The sequence below is a fragment of the Mizuhopecten yessoensis genome, unplaced genomic scaffold (assembly GCF_002113885.1).
Source record: "Mizuhopecten yessoensis strain PY_sf001 unplaced genomic scaffold, ASM211388v2 scaffold7635, whole genome shotgun sequence".
In the NCBI taxonomy this organism is placed as follows: domain Eukaryota; kingdom Metazoa; phylum Mollusca; class Bivalvia; order Pectinida; family Pectinidae; genus Mizuhopecten; species Mizuhopecten yessoensis.
In genome coordinates, this window is record NW_018407146.1 from 614,181 (window position 1) to 634,479 (window position 20,299).

The 20,299-nt window shown below is 38.5% G+C and overlaps 1 protein-coding gene across 6 annotated transcripts in view; it reads right to left on the reverse strand.

Moving 5' to 3' along the window:
- The window catches only part of LOC110454016 (integrin alpha-9-like), an 85,008-nt gene that overhangs the window by 38,530 nt on the left and 26,179 nt on the right, over nt 1–20,299 (reverse strand). For all 6 annotated transcript variants that reach the window (XM_021503323.1, XM_021503317.1, XM_021503319.1 and 3 more), the window contains exons 3-11: nt 17,645–17,769; nt 15,990–16,048; nt 15,006–15,188; nt 12,458–12,515; nt 11,618–11,790; nt 8,297–8,359; nt 3,261–3,425; nt 2,731–2,836; nt 1,994–2,173 (exon numbers count right to left, since the gene is read on the reverse strand). In XM_021503323.1, the coding sequence (XP_021358998.1) occupies nt 1,994–2,173; nt 2,731–2,836; nt 3,261–3,425; nt 8,297–8,359; nt 11,618–11,790; nt 12,458–12,515; nt 15,006–15,188; nt 15,990–16,048; nt 17,645–17,769 (1,112 nt within the window). The remainder of the gene's footprint in view (nt 1–1,993; nt 2,174–2,730; nt 2,837–3,260; nt 3,426–8,296; nt 8,360–11,617; nt 11,791–12,457; nt 12,516–15,005; nt 15,189–15,989; nt 16,049–17,644; nt 17,770–20,299) is intronic.

The following is a 20,299-nucleotide window of genomic DNA, read 5'->3' on the forward strand; positions in this document are numbered from 1 at the left end:
GGCAACTATTTTTGTTGACCTTTGTCCATGGAAGGTCCCTGCAAAATTTCATTGAAATTGGTTCAGGGGTTTTGGAGAAGAAGTCGAAAATGTAAATTGTTTACGGACGCACGACGGACGACGACGGACAAAAGGCGATCCCAATAGGTCACTTGAGACTTTGTCTCAGGTGACCTAAAAATGAAATTATATAGAAAACACAAAAAATGACAAGCAAGGCATCATGATTCCTCAAAAACCACGGATGGCTTAAACCAGATGTAGAGATATATCTTCCCAAGCTTTCCAAAGTCCCTGTCCCTGTTTATCAAGACACTCAAATCTACGACGATAAATATTTGGTAGCGAAAACAAGATCTGACTGTACTCAACAGTAGAACCATGATATACTGTAAAAGTTTTCTTTCTGGTCATCTCAAATTCTCCTTCGGGCCAGGTGAGCTAAAAACTAATACCACAAAAAAATGCAACAAGAGGCCCAGAGGGCCTGTATCGCTCACCTGAATATGTTTAAAATAATTGGTATGTAGTAAAGATATAGCACTCCATGGTAGGTGCTATAAGTACGTATGAAATTTCATAAAGATCCATCCAGTCCTTGAGATATAGCGATAACAAACTTCAAACAGAGCCCCACCCCCTATGCCCCTAGGGAAAGTCACACCCACAAATTATACAAAATTGAGTCCCCTTGGCCCAAGGATGCTCCAGATTAAATAAGGATAAAATCCCTTAATCCCGATGGTCAAAGAAGGATTTTAATGGTTTTACCTCTATTTCTCCTATTGGGCCCCACCCTTCTGTCCCCTGGGAGACCACACCAACTGCTTATACAAAACTGATTCCCCTTGGCCCAAGGATGCTCCAGACTAAATTAGGATAAAATCCCTTAATCCCTTTGGTCGAAGAAGGATTTTAAAGGTTTTACCTCTATTTCCCCTATTGGGCCCTGCCTCTCCAGGGGGGTCCGACACACCATTTATAAACAATTGGTTCCCCTTCACCCAAGGACGCTTCATACCAAATTTGAACAAAATCCTTTCATTCCTACAGAAGAAGAAGGATTTTGAAGAATTTGCTATGTTTCCCCTATTGGGCCTAGTCCCTTCTGCCCCCAGGTGGGCCACACTGCTGTTTATACGAAATTGAGTTTCTTTTGCCCAAGGATGCTCCAGAATAAATTAGGATAAAATCCCTTAATCCCTATGGTAGAAGAAGGATTATAAAGGTTTTACCTCTATTTCCCCTATTGCCCCCCCCCCCTGCCCCCCTTCAGGTCCCGGGGGGGGGGGGGGGGGGGGGGGGGGGGGCACACCTACAGTTTATACAGAATTGGCTCCCCTTTACCCAAGAATGCTTCACACCAAATATGGACCAAATCCTTTCATTTCTATAGAAGAAGAAGGATTTTAAAGAATAATAAGAATAATGTTTCCCCTATTGGGCCCGGCCCCTCAGGCCCCTGGGGGGCCAGACCCACAGTTTATACAAAATTGGTTCCCCTTCACCCAAGAATGCTTCAGACCAAATCCTTTAATTCCTACAGAATGAGAAGGATTTTAAAGAATTTGCTATGTTTCCCCTATCGGGCCCCACCTCTCAGGCCCCTGGGGGGCCAGACCCACGGTTTATACAAAATTGGTTCCCTTTCACCCAAGGATGCTTCAGACCAAATATGGAACAAATCCTATCATTCCTACAGAAAAAGAAGGATTTTAAAGAATTTGCTATATTTCCCCTATTGGGCCCCACCCCTCAGCCCCCAGTCGTTCATGACTAGTAGCGATTTTTAGGAAAAGTTGACGAACGTACGGACGACTGACGCTGCAGTATGGCATAAGCTCACCATGGTACTTCGGACCAGGTGAGCTAAAAATCAGAGCCCATGGGAAAAACAACCTTTGTATAGAAATTCCCACTTTACAATTGCACCTCTCAAACCATTAACCTTTTCTATCTTTCTTTTTTCTGAATAATTTGTGTGTGTTCTCACCATAGTATGCATCACTGTTGTACAGGAAAGGTTTAGAGATAGCTACTCCAAATGTCAACAAATTTAATTCTCTCCCTTTTATCCTCTGAGTCTCCATGGGCCAGAATCCCCCTTGATATCCATTGTAAATGTACACCATTCCATGACCTTCATCCTCGTAGGGAGCACCAACAGCAATATCTGAGTGGAACAAGAACACTTTTGCAATTTGCAACATTCTCACTGTACAGCATATAGAAAGGGCCTCATCCTTTTTGTTGAATGACAAATAAAATATGTTTAAATGGAAAGGGCCTATGAAATCAAAATTAAACTTTCTTATTGCTCCCTATTCATGCATTTTATCAATTAACGAAAGTGATGAGAACATGTAATTTTAATAAAATTGACAGAAAGGACTTAACTTTACAAATTGCAAGTTGAACACAGTAGTAATTTATAAAGGACTCTTTTTACAATCATTTTCAGTTTAGCAAGATTGTATTGGGTCTCACAATTCTGCTTGACATGAGAACTGTTTCAGAAATTCAGGTGGTTATTGAATGAAAATGAAAATGATAAGGCATCACAAATTCACTTCTACTCCACTTCTAACACTCCCTGAAACTCCTTTTTCAGAAAGTGTGTATAATGATAACTCAGTTTAAACAACCGTACTCTTGATTTTTAAAAAGGTAAGTTTCATTTGAATATCCTACTGCTATTATATTACTATTTATAGCTGACACAAGCATTACCGTAGTAACTATCCCCATTAATGTCATTGAGGCCTGAAATGGCCGTCCCAAATCTTGATCCTTCAGATTGGCTTCCAACTAATGTTTGAGTCTGTACCATCTTTCCCTGCAAATACAATCGGAGTAACACTTCAGTTGTTTGGCAGTTTTTCAATGAAACATTAGTAAATGTATCTTTTTGTAACTTTTATCAAACCTTCATACATGCAGTTGTGAATGACATTGACCTTTTCAAAGTGAGGTTGGTAGTGTGTTTACCAATTGACTAGAATTATAAATGTGTAAAAGACTAAAAGTTGAACAAAAGGAATTGCTTCTTTTGATCAAAAAGCTTGCATGTAGTTCAAAATGAAACATACAAAAGTTGGGGGCATGGAAAATAGTCTGATGAACATCCAATTCATTTACAAGTTTTACAAAACCAATTCCCATTTACAAAATTGTCAAACAAATAATGGTGAAATTCGATTTGAAATATCTTCATGTCATGTAACATTCAAACTTCACTGTGTGAAGACTCTAAGACTTACATCAGCGCTGTCATATTTATAGACGTAAACTTTGCCGATCTCTTCCACGATATTCCAGTTGTTCCTGTCAAAGCCTGCATACATAGGTGCTCCAACCAGCAGGTACTCCGGCTCACCAGTCTGTAGAGGCGTTGTGGCAATGGCCGACCCGAAGTAACTCCCAACCTGTTATACAACATAACCAGTCATTATAATCCCAACCTGTTATACAACATAACCAGTCAGTATAATCCCAACCTGTTATATAACATTACCAGTCAGTATAATCCCAACCTGTTATATAACATTACCAGTCAGTATAATCCCAACCTGTTATATAACATTACCAGTCAGTATAATCCCAACCTGTTATATAACATTACCAGTCAGTATAATCCCAACCTGTTATATAACATTACCAGTCAGTATAATCCCAACCTGTTATATAACATTACCAGTCAGTATAATCCCAACCTGTTATATAACATTACCAGTCAGTATAATCCCAACCTGTTATATAACATTACCAGTCAGTATAATCCCAACCTGTTATATAACATTACCAGTCAGTATAATCCCAACCTGTTATATAACATTACCAGTCAGTATAATCCCAACCTGTTATATAACATTACCAGTCAGTATAATCCCAACCTGTTATATAACATTACCAGTCAGTATAATCCCAACCTGTTATATAACATTACCAGTCAGTATAATCCCAACCTGTTATATAACATTACCAGTCAGTATAATCCCAACCTGTTATATAACATTACCAGTCAGTATAATCCCAACCTGTTATATAACATTACCAGTCAGTATAATCCCAACCTGTTATATAACATTACCAGTCAGTATAATCCCAACCTGTTATATAACATTACCAGTCAGTATAATCCCAACCTGTTATATAACATTACCAGTCAGTATAATCCCAACCTGTTATATAACATTACCAGTCAGTATAATCCCAACCTGTTATATAACATTACCAGTCAGTATAATCCCAACCTGTTATATAACATTACCAGTCAGTATAATCCCAACCTGTTATATAACATTACCAGTCAGTATAATCCCAACCTGTTATATAACATTACCAGTCAGTATAATCCCAACCTGTTATATAACATTACCAGTCAGTATAATCCCAACCTGTTATATAACATTACCAGTCAGTATAATCCCAACCTGTTATATAACATTACCAGTCAGTATAATCCCAACCTGTTATATAACATTACCAGTCAGTATAATCCCAACCTGTTATATAACATTACCAGTCAGTATAATCCCAACCTGTTATATAACATTACCAGTCAGTATAATCCCAACCTGTTATATAACATTACCAGTCAGTATAATCCCAACCTGTTATATAACATTACCAGTCAGTATAATCCCAACCTGTTATATAACATTACCAGTCAGTATAATCCCAACCTGTTATATAACATTACCAGTCAGTATAATCCCAACCTGTTATATAACATTACCAGTCAGTATAATCCCAACCTGTTATATAACATTACCAGTCAGTATAATCCCAACCTGTTATATAACATTACCAGTCAGTATAATCCCAACCTGTTATATAACATTACCAGTCAGTATAATCCCAACCTGTTATATAACATTACCAGTCAGTATAATCCCAACCTGTTATATAACATTACCAGTCAGTATAATCCCAACCTGTTATATAACATTACCAGTCAGTATAATCCCAACCTGTTATATAACATTACCAGTCAGTATAATCCCAACCTGTTATATAACATTACCAGTCAGTATAATCCCAACCTGTTATATAACATTACCAGTCAGTATAATCCCAACCTGTTATATAACATTACCAGTCAGTATAATCCCAACCTGTTATATAACATTACCAGTCAGTATAATCCCAACCTGTTATATAACATTACCAGTCAGTATAATCCCAACCTGTTATATAACATTACCAGTCAGTATAATCCCAACCTGTTATATAACATTACCAGTCAGTATAATCCCAACCTGTTATATAACATTACCAGTCAGTATAATCCCAACCTGTTATATAACATTACCAGTCAGTATAATCCCAACCTGTTATATAACATTACCAGTCAGTATAATCCCAACCTGTTATATAACATTACCAGTCAGTATAATCCCAACCTGTTATATAACATTACCAGTCAGTATAATCCCAACCTGTTATATAACATTACCAGTCAGTATAATCCCAACCTGTTATATAACATTACCAGTCAGTATAATCCCAACCTGTTATATAACATTACCAGTCAGTATAATCCCAACCTGTTATATAACATTACCAGTCAGTATAATCCCAACCTGTTATATAACATTACCAGTCAGTATAATCCCAACCTGTTATATAACATTACCAGTCAGTATAATCCCAACCTGTTATATAACATTACCAGTCAGTATAATCCCAACCTGTTATATAACATTACCAGTCAGTATAATCCCAACCTGTTATATAACATTACCAGTCAGTATAATCCCAACCTGTTATATAACATTACCAGTCAGTATAATCCCAACCTGTTATATAACATTACCAGTCAGTATAATCCCAACCTGTTATATAACATTACCAGTCAGTATAATCCCAACCTGTTATATAACATTACCAGTCAGTATAATCCCAACCTGTTATATAACATTACCAGTCAGTATAATCCCAACCTGTTATATAACATTACCAGTCAGTATAATCCCAACCTGTTATATAACATTACCAGTCAGTATAATCCCAACCTGTTATATAACATTACCAGTCAGTATAATCCCAACCTGTTATATAACATTACCAGTCAGTATAATCCCAACCTGTTATATAACATTACCAGTCAGTATAATCCCAACCTGTTATATAACATTACCAGTCAGTATAATCCCAACCTGTTATATAACATTACCAGTCAGTATAATCCCAACCTGTTATATAACATTACCAGTCAGTATAATCCCAACCTGTTATATAACATTACCAGTCAGTATAATCCCAACCTGTTATATAACATTACCAGTCAGTATAATCCCAACCTGTTATATAACATTACCAGTCAGTATAATCCCAACCTGTTATATAACATTACCAGTCAGTATAATCCCAACCTGTTATATAACATTACCAGTCAGTATAATCCCAACCTGTTATATAACATTACCAGTCAGTATAATCCCAACCTGTTATATAACATTACCAGTCAGTATAATCCCAACCTGTTATATAACATTACCAGTCAGTATAATCCCAACCTGTTATATAACATTACCAGTCAGTATAATCCCAACCTGTTATATAACATTACCAGTCAGTATAATCCCAACCTGTTATATAACATTACCAGTCAGTATAATCCCAACCTGTTATATAACATTACCAGTCAGTATAATCCCAACCTGTTATATAACATTACCAGTCAGTATAATCCCAACCTGTTATATAACATTACCAGTCAGTATAATCCCAACCTGTTATATAACATTACCAGTCAGTATAATCCCAACCTGTTATATAACATTACCAGTCAGTATAATCCCAACCTGTTATATAACATTACCAGTCAGTATAATCCCAACCTGTTATATAACATTACCAGTCAGTATAATCCCAACCTGTTATATAACATTACCAGTCAGTATAATCCCAACCTGTTATATAACATTACCAGTCAGTATAATCCCAACCTGTTATATAACATTACCAGTCAGTATAATCCCAACCTGTTATATAACATTACCAGTCAGTATAATCCCAACCTGTTATATAACATTACCAGTCAGTATAATCCCAACCTGTTATATAACATTACCAGTCAGTATAATCCCAACCTGTTATATAACATTACCAGTCAGTATAATCCCAACCTGTTATATAACATTACCAGTCAGTATAATCCCAACCTGTTATATAACATTACCAGTCAGTATAATCCCAACCTGTTATATAACATTACCAGTCAGTATAATCCCAACCTGTTATATAACATTACCAGTCAGTATAATCCCAACCTGTTATATAACATTACCAGTCAGTATAATCCCAACCTGTTATATAACATTACCAGTCAGTATAATCCCAACCTGTTATATAACATTACCAGTCAGTATAATCCCAACCTGTTATATAACATTACCAGTCAGTATAATCCCAACCTGTTATATAACATTACCAGTCAGTATAATCCCAACCTGTTATATAACATTACCAGTCAGTATAAGCTGGAAACCCAAACAAATTATCCGTGTATTCTGCCATACAAATGAAATATTTATGTTATATCATGGGAAAACCATCAAAATATCTTTTAATTACATTTCTAAAGTACCTACAATGAGAAAAATGTGCTCACTACATCAAAACAATTCTATTCATGTCACACTTGACAACACAACAGCAAGCCATTTTGAAAGGGCTTCTCAACTTAATTATTTGAATTTGCTTATCAAATGTTATCAACTGTTCAGTTAGATCAATAGCTTATAGTGTATGTAAGAGATGATGGCAACCACTTACTGTGTACCGGGAAATTGTCTCCCATTCAAACTTTCACCCTTTCTCATGAAATCCTTTCCTCTGGTGTTAATTTTGCCTCAATATTAAATTACCATGTTTATTATGCTGTTTACTTATATTTGCTGTTGTGATAAATTTACGAAAATTAAACTGCAACGAAAATTTCCCAGTATACAGTACTCTATCGTCGCTTCATCTGCACCTGAACAGAAAATCAGCGGTTTGAAAGGCAGTAAATAGGAGCTTTTAACCAACTGTTTTGTTAGTGTTTTACATCGTATAACCTGCTATGGTCGTTTAAGGAAGTGCCAGGTTTTGGTGGTGAAATAAATGGAGCATCTGGAGAAAAACCTTCCGTGCTGCGGGCAGTCTCTGGCGGCTACCCCACGTAGGCCTGGAACCTGCGACCGAGTGGTGGAGGGCTAGTGATCTTAGGTCAGACGCCTTAACAAGACTTTTTTTTTTAACTTCTGAGTCAATTACATGATAAGAATGACGGATAGAAATATTTTACCTGTTCTCCAGGGATTTGTTGTTTTAAATCAAAATTATTTGCCTTGTCCATCAGGATCTTAACCTGTAAAAATAAATTGTATAAGGTAAAAATGTCTTGAAACAAGAGATTCTAGAAGAATATTGACGCCCCACAATAAGATTATGAACTACTGGTGATATTTAGCCCCTTTTCTTCATTTTTCTGTTCTCTTCTCGACCAAACAAGCACATGTACCAGGTATGTTAAGATTTGATGTTAGTTCTCAGTGAGATGTGGGTAGTTCTTAGTTCTCAGTGAGATTTGGATGGTTCTCAGTGAGATTTGGGTGGTTCTCAGTGAGATTTGGGTGGTTCTCAGTGAGATTTGGGTGGTTCTCAGTGAGATTTGATGTTAGTTCTCAGTGAGATTTGATGTTAGTTCTCATTGAGATTTGATGTTAGTTCTCATTGAGATTTGGGTGGTTCTCAGTGAGATTTGGATGGTTCTCAGTGAGATTTGGGTGGTTCTCAATGAGATTTAGGTGGTTCTCAGTGTGATTTGGGTGGTTCTCAGTGAGATTTGGATGGTTCTCAGTGAGATTTGGATGGTTCTCAGTGAGATTTGGGTGGCTCTCAGTGTGATTTGGGTGGCTCTCAGTGTGATTTGGATGGTTCTCAGTGTGATTTGGGTGGCTCTCAGTGAGATTTGGGTGGTTCTCAGTGAGATTTGGATAGTTCTCAGTGAGATTTGGGTGGTTCTCAGTGAGATTTGGATGGTTCTCAGTGAGATTCGGGTGGTTCTCAGTGAGATTCGGGTGGTTCTCAGTGAGATTTGGATGGTTCGCAGTGAGATTTGGGTGGTTTTCAGTGAGATTTGATGTTAGTTCTCAGTGAGATTTGGATGGCTCTCAGTGAGATTTGGATGGTTCTCAGTGAGATTTGGATGGTTCTCGGTGGGATTTGGATGGTTCTCAGTGAGATTTGGATGGTTCTCAGTGAGATTTGGGTGGTTCTCAGTGAGATTTGGGTGGTTCGCAGTGAGATTTGGGTGGTTTTCGTTAAGATTTGGATGGTTCTCAGTGAAATTTGGGTGGTTCTCAGTGAGATTTGGATGGTTCTCGGTGAGATTTGGGTGGTTCTCAGTGAGATTTGGGTAGTTCTCAGTGAGATATGGATGGTTCTCAGTGAGATTTGAGTGGCACTCAGTGAGATTCGGGTGGTTCTCATTGAGATTTGGGTGGTTAATTTTCAGTGAGATTTGGATGGTTCTCAGTGAGATTTGGATGGTTCTCAGGGAGATTTGGATGGTTTTCAGTGAGATTTGGGTGGTTCTCACTGAGATTTGGATGGTTCTCAGTGAGATTTGAGTGGCTCTCGGTGAGATTTGGATGGTTCTCAGTGAGATTTGGGTGGTTCTCAGTGAGATTTAGGCGGTTCTTGGTGAGATTTGGATGGTTCTCAGTGAGATTTGATGTTAGTTCTCAGTGAGATTTGATGTTAGTTCTCAGTGAGATTTGGATGGTTCTCAGTGAGATTTGAGTGGTTCTCGGTGAGATTTGGATGGTTCTCAGTGAGATTTGGATGGTTCTCAGTGAGATTTGGATGGCTCTCAGTAAGATTTGGATGGTTCTCAGTGAGATTTGAGTGGCTCTCAGTGAGATTTGGATGGTTCTCAGTGAGATTTGGATGGTTCTCAGGGAGATTTGGATGGTTTTCAGTGAGATTTGGGTGGTTCTCACTGAGATTTGGATGGTTCTCAGTGAGATTTGAGAGGCTCTCGGTGAGATTTGGATGGTTCTCAGTGAGATTTGATGTTAGTTCTCAGTGAGATTTGATGTTAGTTCTCATTGAGATTTGATGTTAGTTCTCATTGAGATTTGGATGGTTCTCAGTGAGATATGGATGGCTCTCAGTGAGATTTGGATGGTTCTCAGTGAGATTTGATGTTAGTTCTCAGTGAGATTTGGATGGTTCTCAGTGAGAGTGGAGTGGCTCTCGGTGAGATTGGGATGGTTCTCAGTGAGATTTGGATGTCTCTCAGTGAGATTTGGATGGTTATCAGTGAGATTTGAGTGGCTCTCAGTGAGATTTGGATGGTTCTCAGTGAAATTTGGATGGCTCTCAGTGAGATTTGGATGGTTCTCAGTGAGATTTGAGTGGCTCTCAGTGAGATTTGGATGGTTCTCAGTGAGATTTGGATGGCTCTCAGTGAGATTTGGATGGTTCTCAGTGAGATTTGAGTGGCTCTCAGTGAGATTTGGATGGTTCTCAGTGAGATTTGGATGGCTCTCAGTGAGATTTGGATGGTTCTCAGTGAGATTTGAGTGGCTCTCAGTGAGATTTGGATGGTTCTCAGTGAGATTTGGATGGCTCTCAGTGAGATTTGGATGGTTCTCAGTGAGATTTGAGTGGCTCTCAGTGAGATTTGGATGGTTCTCAGTGAGATTTGGATGGCTTTCAGTGAGATTTGGATGGTTCTCAGTGAGATTTGAGTGGCTCTCAGTGAGATTTGGATGGTTCTCAGTGAGATTTGGATGGTTCTCAGTGAGATTTAAGTGGCTCTCGGTGAGATTTGGATGGCTCTCAGTGAGATTTGGATGGTTCTCAGTGAGATTTGGGGGGCTTTTAGAGAGATTTTTTGATATCGCATGTATCACTGCATTTTCTTATCACTCTATTTCATTTGATCACATTTTATCAAAAATACAAAAATAGTTTGTCAAAAAGGGATTCACAGTTGTCATTATGGGTCATTTTGATTTTAAACAAGCACAAAGCTAGGGACTAAGGAGATCTTAATCATCATGAATCGTTTAGTAGGTCATGAGAAATGGCAGATCCAACTTGACATGCAAAATCCAATATGGCTGATTTGCCTGTTACTTTTCCTTATATCCATCTCTTTGTTCTTGCAAAATCATGAACCAAGGGGATCATGCATATCAAGTTTAATCCCGTTCTCTTCAGTAGCACGAGAAATAGTGGTAATAAAAAGTTACAGACTGATGGACAAAAAGCAATTGAACAGCAGACTATCTGATGATCATGGTGGCCTTAAAAACTAGATTCTGACCATTTCTGACCATGGAACCCTTGATTTATCAGAATATCACTATGTTCTTCAGTAGAAATTTGATTATCCAAACACTGAATAAATTAGTGTGAATCAATCGACTTCAGGTATGTCTCTCAAAAAACATCTTCCTTAGAAACTGTTAATTATGCAAACACTGTGAATAAATTAGTTTGGACAAATTGAAGCTCAGTCATGTCTATTAAATTGATCTTGAAATGTAATAACAAACCTCTTGTAGTGCCTCATTTTCACTTGAAAATTATAATTCCAGAATTGGTATTTTACCTGGCCTGTCATGGAGTCACGAGGTCCACCTGTGATCATGTTGTAATCGTCACCTCCATACAGTTTCCCGAATGTCACTGCATACCCATACAGCTGGGCCTCAGTCTGCCTTAGCGTCGGAAAGTGCACAACGTCAGTAGCCTGATCGAAGTCTGTGTGTTTGACCACTCCCCCTGTCAGACCAAAAAACCTATCTGTGACCTTTTCATTTGTAAAATTGCAGCCTTCAAAATTATCAGTGACTGTATAGTCCACTACCTAACAGCTCATTAAAATACGGAGAATGTCGCTTAAATCTAGTGACAGTATACGTAGTTGTCAGAATATCTTTTAGTTGAAATCGGAGGAAAATCTTATACCTAAATATCAATAAATTTATTGCTCACTCACTTGACTATCCATATCTGAACCCGTTAAAGACACATAGATTCAAACTGTAGTACTACATATAGAATTAATTGCCATGTAGCTTCTTTCATTTATGATCATATATGTGAAGTTATTAACTGGCAAAATCAAGTTATTGATAGGGATAATTCCAAAGTTAACAGACAGAGCTATCTGCTCAAGCAGCAGGCCAGTCCTGAATCACAATGAGATATGGCCCATATTCTCTCACATCCACGACAAGGTACGAAACAAAGTGTAGCTGAATTGAATCGCCTATTGTCATCTGATATACTGAAATGGTAGCCGATCGACTTGTGAATTCAATTATCATATTCTACGTTTCTTATGTTTTTTCACTTGTTAATGCGCTTTACAAGTGAACTGATGAGTCATCAAAACGCTACACATAAACGTTTCATTTGCTGTGATGTATAAACCTGTATACAATACCTGTAGCTTCATATATTCCTGGGGCCCCAATAGCCTTCTCAATTGTTCTTGATTCACCCTAAAAATGAAATATGGCAAATTGTTAAATTAATAAATATTGGTTCAGCCTGGTTCAAGAATTAACCACATTGATATCAGAAGTGCAATCAATCTTAACCAAGCATACCTGCAAGCCAGAGTGTATAAAACAGAACCTCATCTACATCTATATGAAAATAAATTATGGTTTCTACACTAAAATGGTAAACAAGAATCCACAGGGTCCTGTAGATGCTCACCAGAACAAGAATCCACAGGGGCCTGTAGATGCTCACCAGAACAAGAAACCACAGGGTCCTGTAGATGCTCACCTAGACAAGAACCCACAGGGGCCTGTAGATGCTCACCTAGACAAGAATCCACAGGAGTCTGTAAATGCTCACCAGAACAAGAACCCACAGGGGCCTGTAGATGCTCACCAGAACAAGAATCCACAGGGTCCTGTAGATGCTCACCTAGACAAGAACCCACAGGGGCCTGTAGATGCTCACCGTGACAAGAATCCACAGGAGTCTGTAAATGCTCACCAGAACAAGAACCCACAGGGGTCTGTAGATGCTCACCAGAACAAGAATCCACAGGGTCCTGTAGATGCTCACCTAGACAAGAAGCCACAGGGGCCTGTAGATGCTCACCGTGACAAGAACCCACAGGGGCCTGTATATGCTCACCGTGACAAGAATCCACAGGCGTTTGTAGATGCTCACCAGAACAAGAACCCACAGGGGTCTGTAGATGCTCACCAGAACAAGAATCCACAGGGGTCTGTAAATCCTCACCAGAACAAGAACCCACAGGGGCCTGTAGATGCTCACCAGAACAAGAATCCACAGGGGCCTGTAGATGCTCACCGTGACAAGAACCCACAGGTGCCTGTAGATGCTCACCATGACAAGAATCCACAGGAGTCTGTAGATGCTCACCAGAACAAGAACCCACAGGGGTCTGTAGATGCTCACCAGAACAAGAACCAACAGGGGCCTGTAGATGCTCACTCCTGTAGATGCTCACCTAGACAAGAAGCCACAGACTAGAACAAGAATCCACACAGGGGCCTGTAGATGCTCCCCAGAACAAGAATTCACAGGGGCCTGTAGATGCTCAAAGTGACAAGAACCCACAGGGGTCTGTAGATGTTCACTAGAACAAGAATCCACACAGGGGCCTGTAGATGCTCACCAGAACAAGAACTCACAGGGGCCTGTAGATGCTCAAAGTGACAAGAACCCACAGGGGTCTGTAGATGTTAACTAGAACAAGAATCCACACAGGGGCCTGTAGATGCTCACCAGAACAAGATTCCACAGGGGCCAGCTGTAGATGCTCACCGTGACAAGAACCCACAGGGGCCTGTAGATGCTCACTAGAACAAAAATCCACACAGGGGCCTGTAGATGCTCACCGTGACAAGAACCCACAGGGGCCTTTAGATGCTCACTGTGACAATAATCCATAGGAGTCTGCAGATGCTCACCAGAACAAGAATCCACAGGGTCCTGTAGATGCTCACCGTGACAAGAACCCACAGGGGTCTGTAGATGCTCACCGTGACAAGAATCCACAGGAGTCTGTAGATGCTCACCAGAACAAGAACCCACAGGGGTCTGTAGATGCTCACCAGAACAAGAATCAACAGAGTCCAGTATATGCTCACCGTGACAAGAACCCACAGGGGCCTGTAGATGCTCACTAGACGTAAGTGGTCTTCTTACCACTACATTTTAGTTTTTAACTCTGTACAATCTTTTAATGTTTTTTTTGTCATTACGGACTACCTGTGCAATTTAAACAAGAGGCCCATGGGCCTAAACAGTCACCTGAGTCCTACAGTATTTATTTTTGTTGTTGAAATATGTACCAATTTGAGTAAAAAATAGTTAAGTATAACGTTAACTTAAGTTTGTCAGGACCATGAGCTGATCATTCCTACAAAGTTTCAGTTCAATCGGCCCAGTAAAACTTGACTTTAAGTTTGAAATAGTTTTTCAAAATGGCAGCCGTGGCGGCCATATTGGATTTCTGATCGACCCGAAAAATTACAACATTTTGTCAGGACCATGAGACGATCATTCCTACAAAGTTTCAGTTCAATTGGCCCAGCAGAACTTGACTTTAAGTTTGAAATAGTTTTTCAAAATGGCGGCCGTGTGGCCATATTGGATTTCTGATCGACCCGAAAAATAACAACACTTGGTCAGGGAGATGTCAGTAACCTTCCCATGAAATATTAATGAAATCCCTTTGCCAGTATTTCAGCTTAAGTTGAAAATGTAAAATTTTAACGGACTACGGGACGAAGACGGATAGCAATAGGTCACTTGAGCTAAAGCTCAGGTGACCTAAAAAAACCACCTGGCGATTGCCCTTGATGTACAAATGTATAAAGTCTGGACTAGGACAACTATAGACAGGTCACTCACTGCAGCCAGATATTACAGGTTCTAACATGGTTAGTGTTTCGTAATTTTGTTCTATTAATTAAGTCACATTGATACTCTGCTAGACTTACCGTGGGTGCATAGGCGCAGGACATGCCCATAGCGCCAATACTGTAAATAAGTGTATCATTGATGGTTTGCATATCGGGGTCGACCAGATATTTGCGAGCACGTGACTGTGCAAAGTCACGTCCTAACTCCACACAAATTCCGTTCATGTTGTAATTGGCACTTATCCACCGATGACCACATACCTGACGACAGACAAATATTCTTTAATTAAATAAATAATGTCTAGACATAGAACATTTAATGACAATTTAATCTCCTTCAATAATAAAATTTACAATTTTGATAAAGTATCTTATATATTTCCATGCATGAAGAGTATATGATTCTAGGACTTTTGGGTATGAACAAGAAGATTTTTGAAATGTTGGCCAATTTCCACTGTTGGGCCCTACCAAAACCAGGTTGGGAAGGGGCAGGAACTGCATTTTTACAATTTGATATCCTCTTCCACAAATGATGATCCTCACCAAGTTTGAAAGAAACCCATTCACTGATTCTTAAGAAGATGATGGATGCCACTGCTGACAACAGATGGAAAAAGGCTGCAATAGGCCACTTCAGCAAATTAGTTTTATCTAGACAAGCACAGGAACCTGATTGATCTTCTATACTGGCAGTTGTCTCATGTTATTCGAGGCATCGAAATAATGCTGATCCATTTTCATTCATAGCCCAAGGAACGCAATTTCTTAATGGTAATGCTAATAGAGGTCTTGCAGTGGAATGTAAATATAACGTAATTTTACAAAAGTTGTCCGTTTAAAAATCATTTGGTCTGTTCATGCAGAAGTTAGTGGGATGCCTTAAGGATCACCCAAATTAATTAAAGAACTTAGCTTAGAGCACTGATGATTCACCAGTATCAAACAATTAATCACAGGGACCTAATGACTACAACTATAATGTGTAACAGAACAAACACAGGGACTTGATGAATTACCAGTATAATTTGGAAAATTTAACACAGGGACATGAAAACTTACCAGTATAAGCTGCTGTCCCACATCTATTGACACACCCATCCAGTTTCCAGATGTGCTTTCTGAGGAAAGAAAAAAAACCTCGAAATGAACATTTATTTCTTCATTACTCTAAACGTTATGGTGCATAATTTCAATTTGATCAATCTCTTGTGATGTATTCATAATTATACCAACAGCACAAAACTGATTAAGCAATGAATTACTTTATTCTAACCATATTATTAGCTTATATTTAATTGGATCTGTAATCAAGCCAATAGGAAACTTTTTATTATACAGAATTTTGAAGTTGTGAATACAGATGCAAATGAATGTTTTATAATGACATACATAAATGGATTCACAATCAATCTGTATACATCTACAATAGTGTTACACAGTGACATTACACCATTAACATCCTATAAATAGATCGATAAGACAGAGGCTCTACTGTACACAACTGTACTTATTGTTCTACTGTACACACCTGTATCATTGTTCTACTGTACACACCTGTATTGTTGTTCTAATGTACACACCTGTATTGTTCTACTACTGTACACATCTGTATTGTTGTTCTACTATACAAACCTGTAATGTTGTTCTGCTACTGTACATACCTGTATTGTTGTTCTACTGTACATACCTGTATTGCTGTTTTACTGTACACACCTGTATTGTTATTCTATTGTACATACATGTATTGTTGTAAAAGTCTACTGTACACACATGTATTGTTGTTCTACTGTACATACCTGTATAGTTGTTCTACTGTACACACCTGTATTCTTGTTCTACTGTACACACATGTTCTGTTGTTCTACTGTACATACCTGTATTGTTGTTCTACTGTACACACCTGTATTGTTGTTCTATTGTATGTACCTGTATTGTTGTTCTACTGTACATACATGTATTGTTGTTCTACTGTACACACCTGTATTGTTGTTCTACTGTACATACTGATACTGTTGTTCTACTGTACACACCTGTATTCTTATTCTTTTGTACATACATGTATTGTTGTTCTACTGTACATACCTGTATTGTTGTTCTACTGTACACACCTGTATTGTTGTTCTACTGTACACACCTGTATTGTTGTTCTACTGTACACACATGTACTGTTGTTCTACTGTACATACCTGTATTGTTGTTCTACTGTACATACCTGTATTGTTGTTGTTATACTGTACACACCTGTATTGCTGGTCTACTGTACACACATGTATTGTTGTTCTACTGTACATACCTGTATTGTTGTTCTACTGTACATACCTGTATTGTTGTTCTACTGTCCACACCTGTACTGTTGTTCTATTGTACACACATGTATTGTTGTTCTACTGTACATACCTGTATTGTTGTTCTACTGTACATGCCTGTATTGTTATTCTTCTGTACATACCTTTATTGTCGTTCTATTGTACATACATGTATTGTTGTAATAGTCTACTGTACACACATGTATTTTTGTACTTGTGTTCACACATGTATTGTTGTACTAGTGTACACACATGTATTGTTGTACTAGTGTACACACATGTATTGTTGTACTTGTGTACACACATGGATTTTTGTACTAGTGTACACACATGTATTGTTGTACTAGTGTACACACATGTATTTTTGTACTAGTGTACACATGTGTATCAATATCCTACTTCACTTACCTGTGTTGATGGGTACAAAAGAACACTCAGTGGGCTTCAGGTCCCTCTGACATCGAAATAGACCTCCAGGCTCCGTTAAAGAGGGTCTAAATGAATCATTGGCTCGGGGGGCACCAATCAAAATCCTGGAAAACAAGGGCAAGAATTGATATATACAGCCTTATCATTGAAGGATTTTATTTTTTATTGTTGTTGAAGAAGATTAATCTTACCAAGAACTCTACGAACTAACAACAATAGTGGAATCCACTAATGCAGCGATGGATTAATAGAATCCATCCCTGATGTGAGGTATGGATTGATAGAATCCATCCCTGATGTGAGATATGGATTGATAGAATCCATCCCTGATGTGAAGTATGGATTAATAGAATCCATCCCTGATGTGAGGTATGGATTAATAGAATCCATCCCTGATGTGAGGTTTGGATTAATAGAATCCATCCCTGATGTGAGGTTTGAATTAATAGAATCCATCCCTGATGTGAGGTATGGATTAATAGAATCCATCCCTGATGTGAGGTATGGATTGATAGAATCCATCCCTGATGTGAGGTATGGATTGATAGAATCCATCCCTGATGTGCGGTATGGATTAATAGAATCCATCCCTAGTGTGAGGTATGGATTAAAAGAATCCATCCCTGATGTGAGGTATGGATTAATAGAATCCATCCCTGATGTGAGGTATGGATTAATAGAATCCATCCCTGATGTGAGGTATGGATTAATAGAATCCATCCCTGATATGAGGTATAGATTAATAGAATCCATCCCTGATATGAGGTATGGAGTAATAGAATCCATCCCTTATATGAGGTATGGATTAATAGAATCCATCCCTGATGTGAGGTATGGATTAATAGAATCCATCCCTGATGTGAGGTATGGAGTAATAGAATCCATCCCTTATATGAAGTATGGATTAATAGAATCCATCCCTTATGTGAGGTATGGATTAATAGAATCCATCCCTGATGTGAGGTATGGATTAATAGAATCCATCCCTGATGTGAGGTATGGATTAATAGAATCCATCCCTGATGTGAGGTATGGATTAATAGAATCCATCCCTGATATGAGGTATGGATTAATAGAATCCATCCCTGATATCGATGTGAGGTATGGATAAGGCTATTCAAATCCAAGGGATAAAATATTGAGCAGGAGACCCAAGGCTTTACCGAGGGTCTTTTGCTCAATATTTTATCCCGAGGGTTGGAATAACCATATCCTTACCTCACATCAGGTGCAACCCTTCTGATACATTGCTGTAAATACAGTGCAACCCTTCTGATACATTGCTGTAAATCCAGTACAACCCTTCTGATACATTGCCGTAAATACCGTGCAACCCTTCTGATACATTGATGTAAATACAGTGCAACCCTTCTTATACATTGCTGTAAATACAGTCCAACCCTTTGCTGTAACTGTTTTTATCAATATGCATCCCTGATGTGAGGTTTGGATTAATAGAATCCATCCCTGATGTGAGGTATGGATTAATAGAATCCATCCCTGATGTGAGGTTTGAATTAATAGAATCCATCCCTGATGTGAGGTTTGAATTAATAGAATCCATCCCTGATATGAGGTATGGATTAATAGAATCCATCCCTGATGTGCGGTATGGATTAATAGAATCCAGCCCTGATATCGATGTGAGGTATGGATAAGGCTATTCAAATCAAAGGGATAAAATATTGAGCAGGAGACCCAAGGCTTTACCGAGGGTTTTTTGCTCAATATTTTATCCCTAGGGTTGGAATAACCATATCCTTACCTCACATCAGGTGCAACCCTTCTGATACATTGCTGTAAATACAGTGCAACCCTTTGCTGTAACTGTTTTTATCAATATGCAGGAACTGGATTATTTCTCAGATGTTTTGATATGGGAGAACATGTATGACAGTTCAATAGCCAGCTTATTACATTGTTCACAAAATTTGTTATAAGACAAGTCTCCATTTTTCATATTCGTGTTAAAATATGTTTGAATTATAAGAAAAGATAACTGCAGTAAACTTTGGCACTGAGTTGCCATTTTTGATAGGCAATCATCCTATGATTCTCTTCACACACACCAAATCTCAAGAGTTTCAGTCCAAACGTGTAGGGCTAGTTCTCAACATAATATTAATCAGCCGATTGACAGCAAACCTAGTTCCAGTATATTCCACCCTTTGTTGAGAGGAATATAACCATTGCAACCTTTAAATGGCTTATAATATGTGTATACACAGAGGACTGTTGATGAAGACATGTTGTTACATTCACCAGAGAGTTCAGAAGTGTTGTTGGTGAGGATGTTTCCACTGGCAAGGTTATAGGACCTTGAAATTGTAATATATATCCTGCTGTAGGAAGTCCCTACTCGAGGATCCGGAGATGATAAAGCATTACCAACACGTACTTAACACACATTTAAGATATGTGCTTTTTGTTTTTTTAAACATTTTAAATTCCATGACAATAAACAAAGGAAAAAACCAGTCAGAAGCTACAAATGATGTTTGTAAAACAGGATTATTGCCCTGCTTCTTGCTTTGATGGAAATGGAGTCAGTGCCTTGTGACTTTGGGAAAATATCACACACAAAAAGCATGGGAAAATATCACACACAAAAAGCATGGAAAATATCACACACAA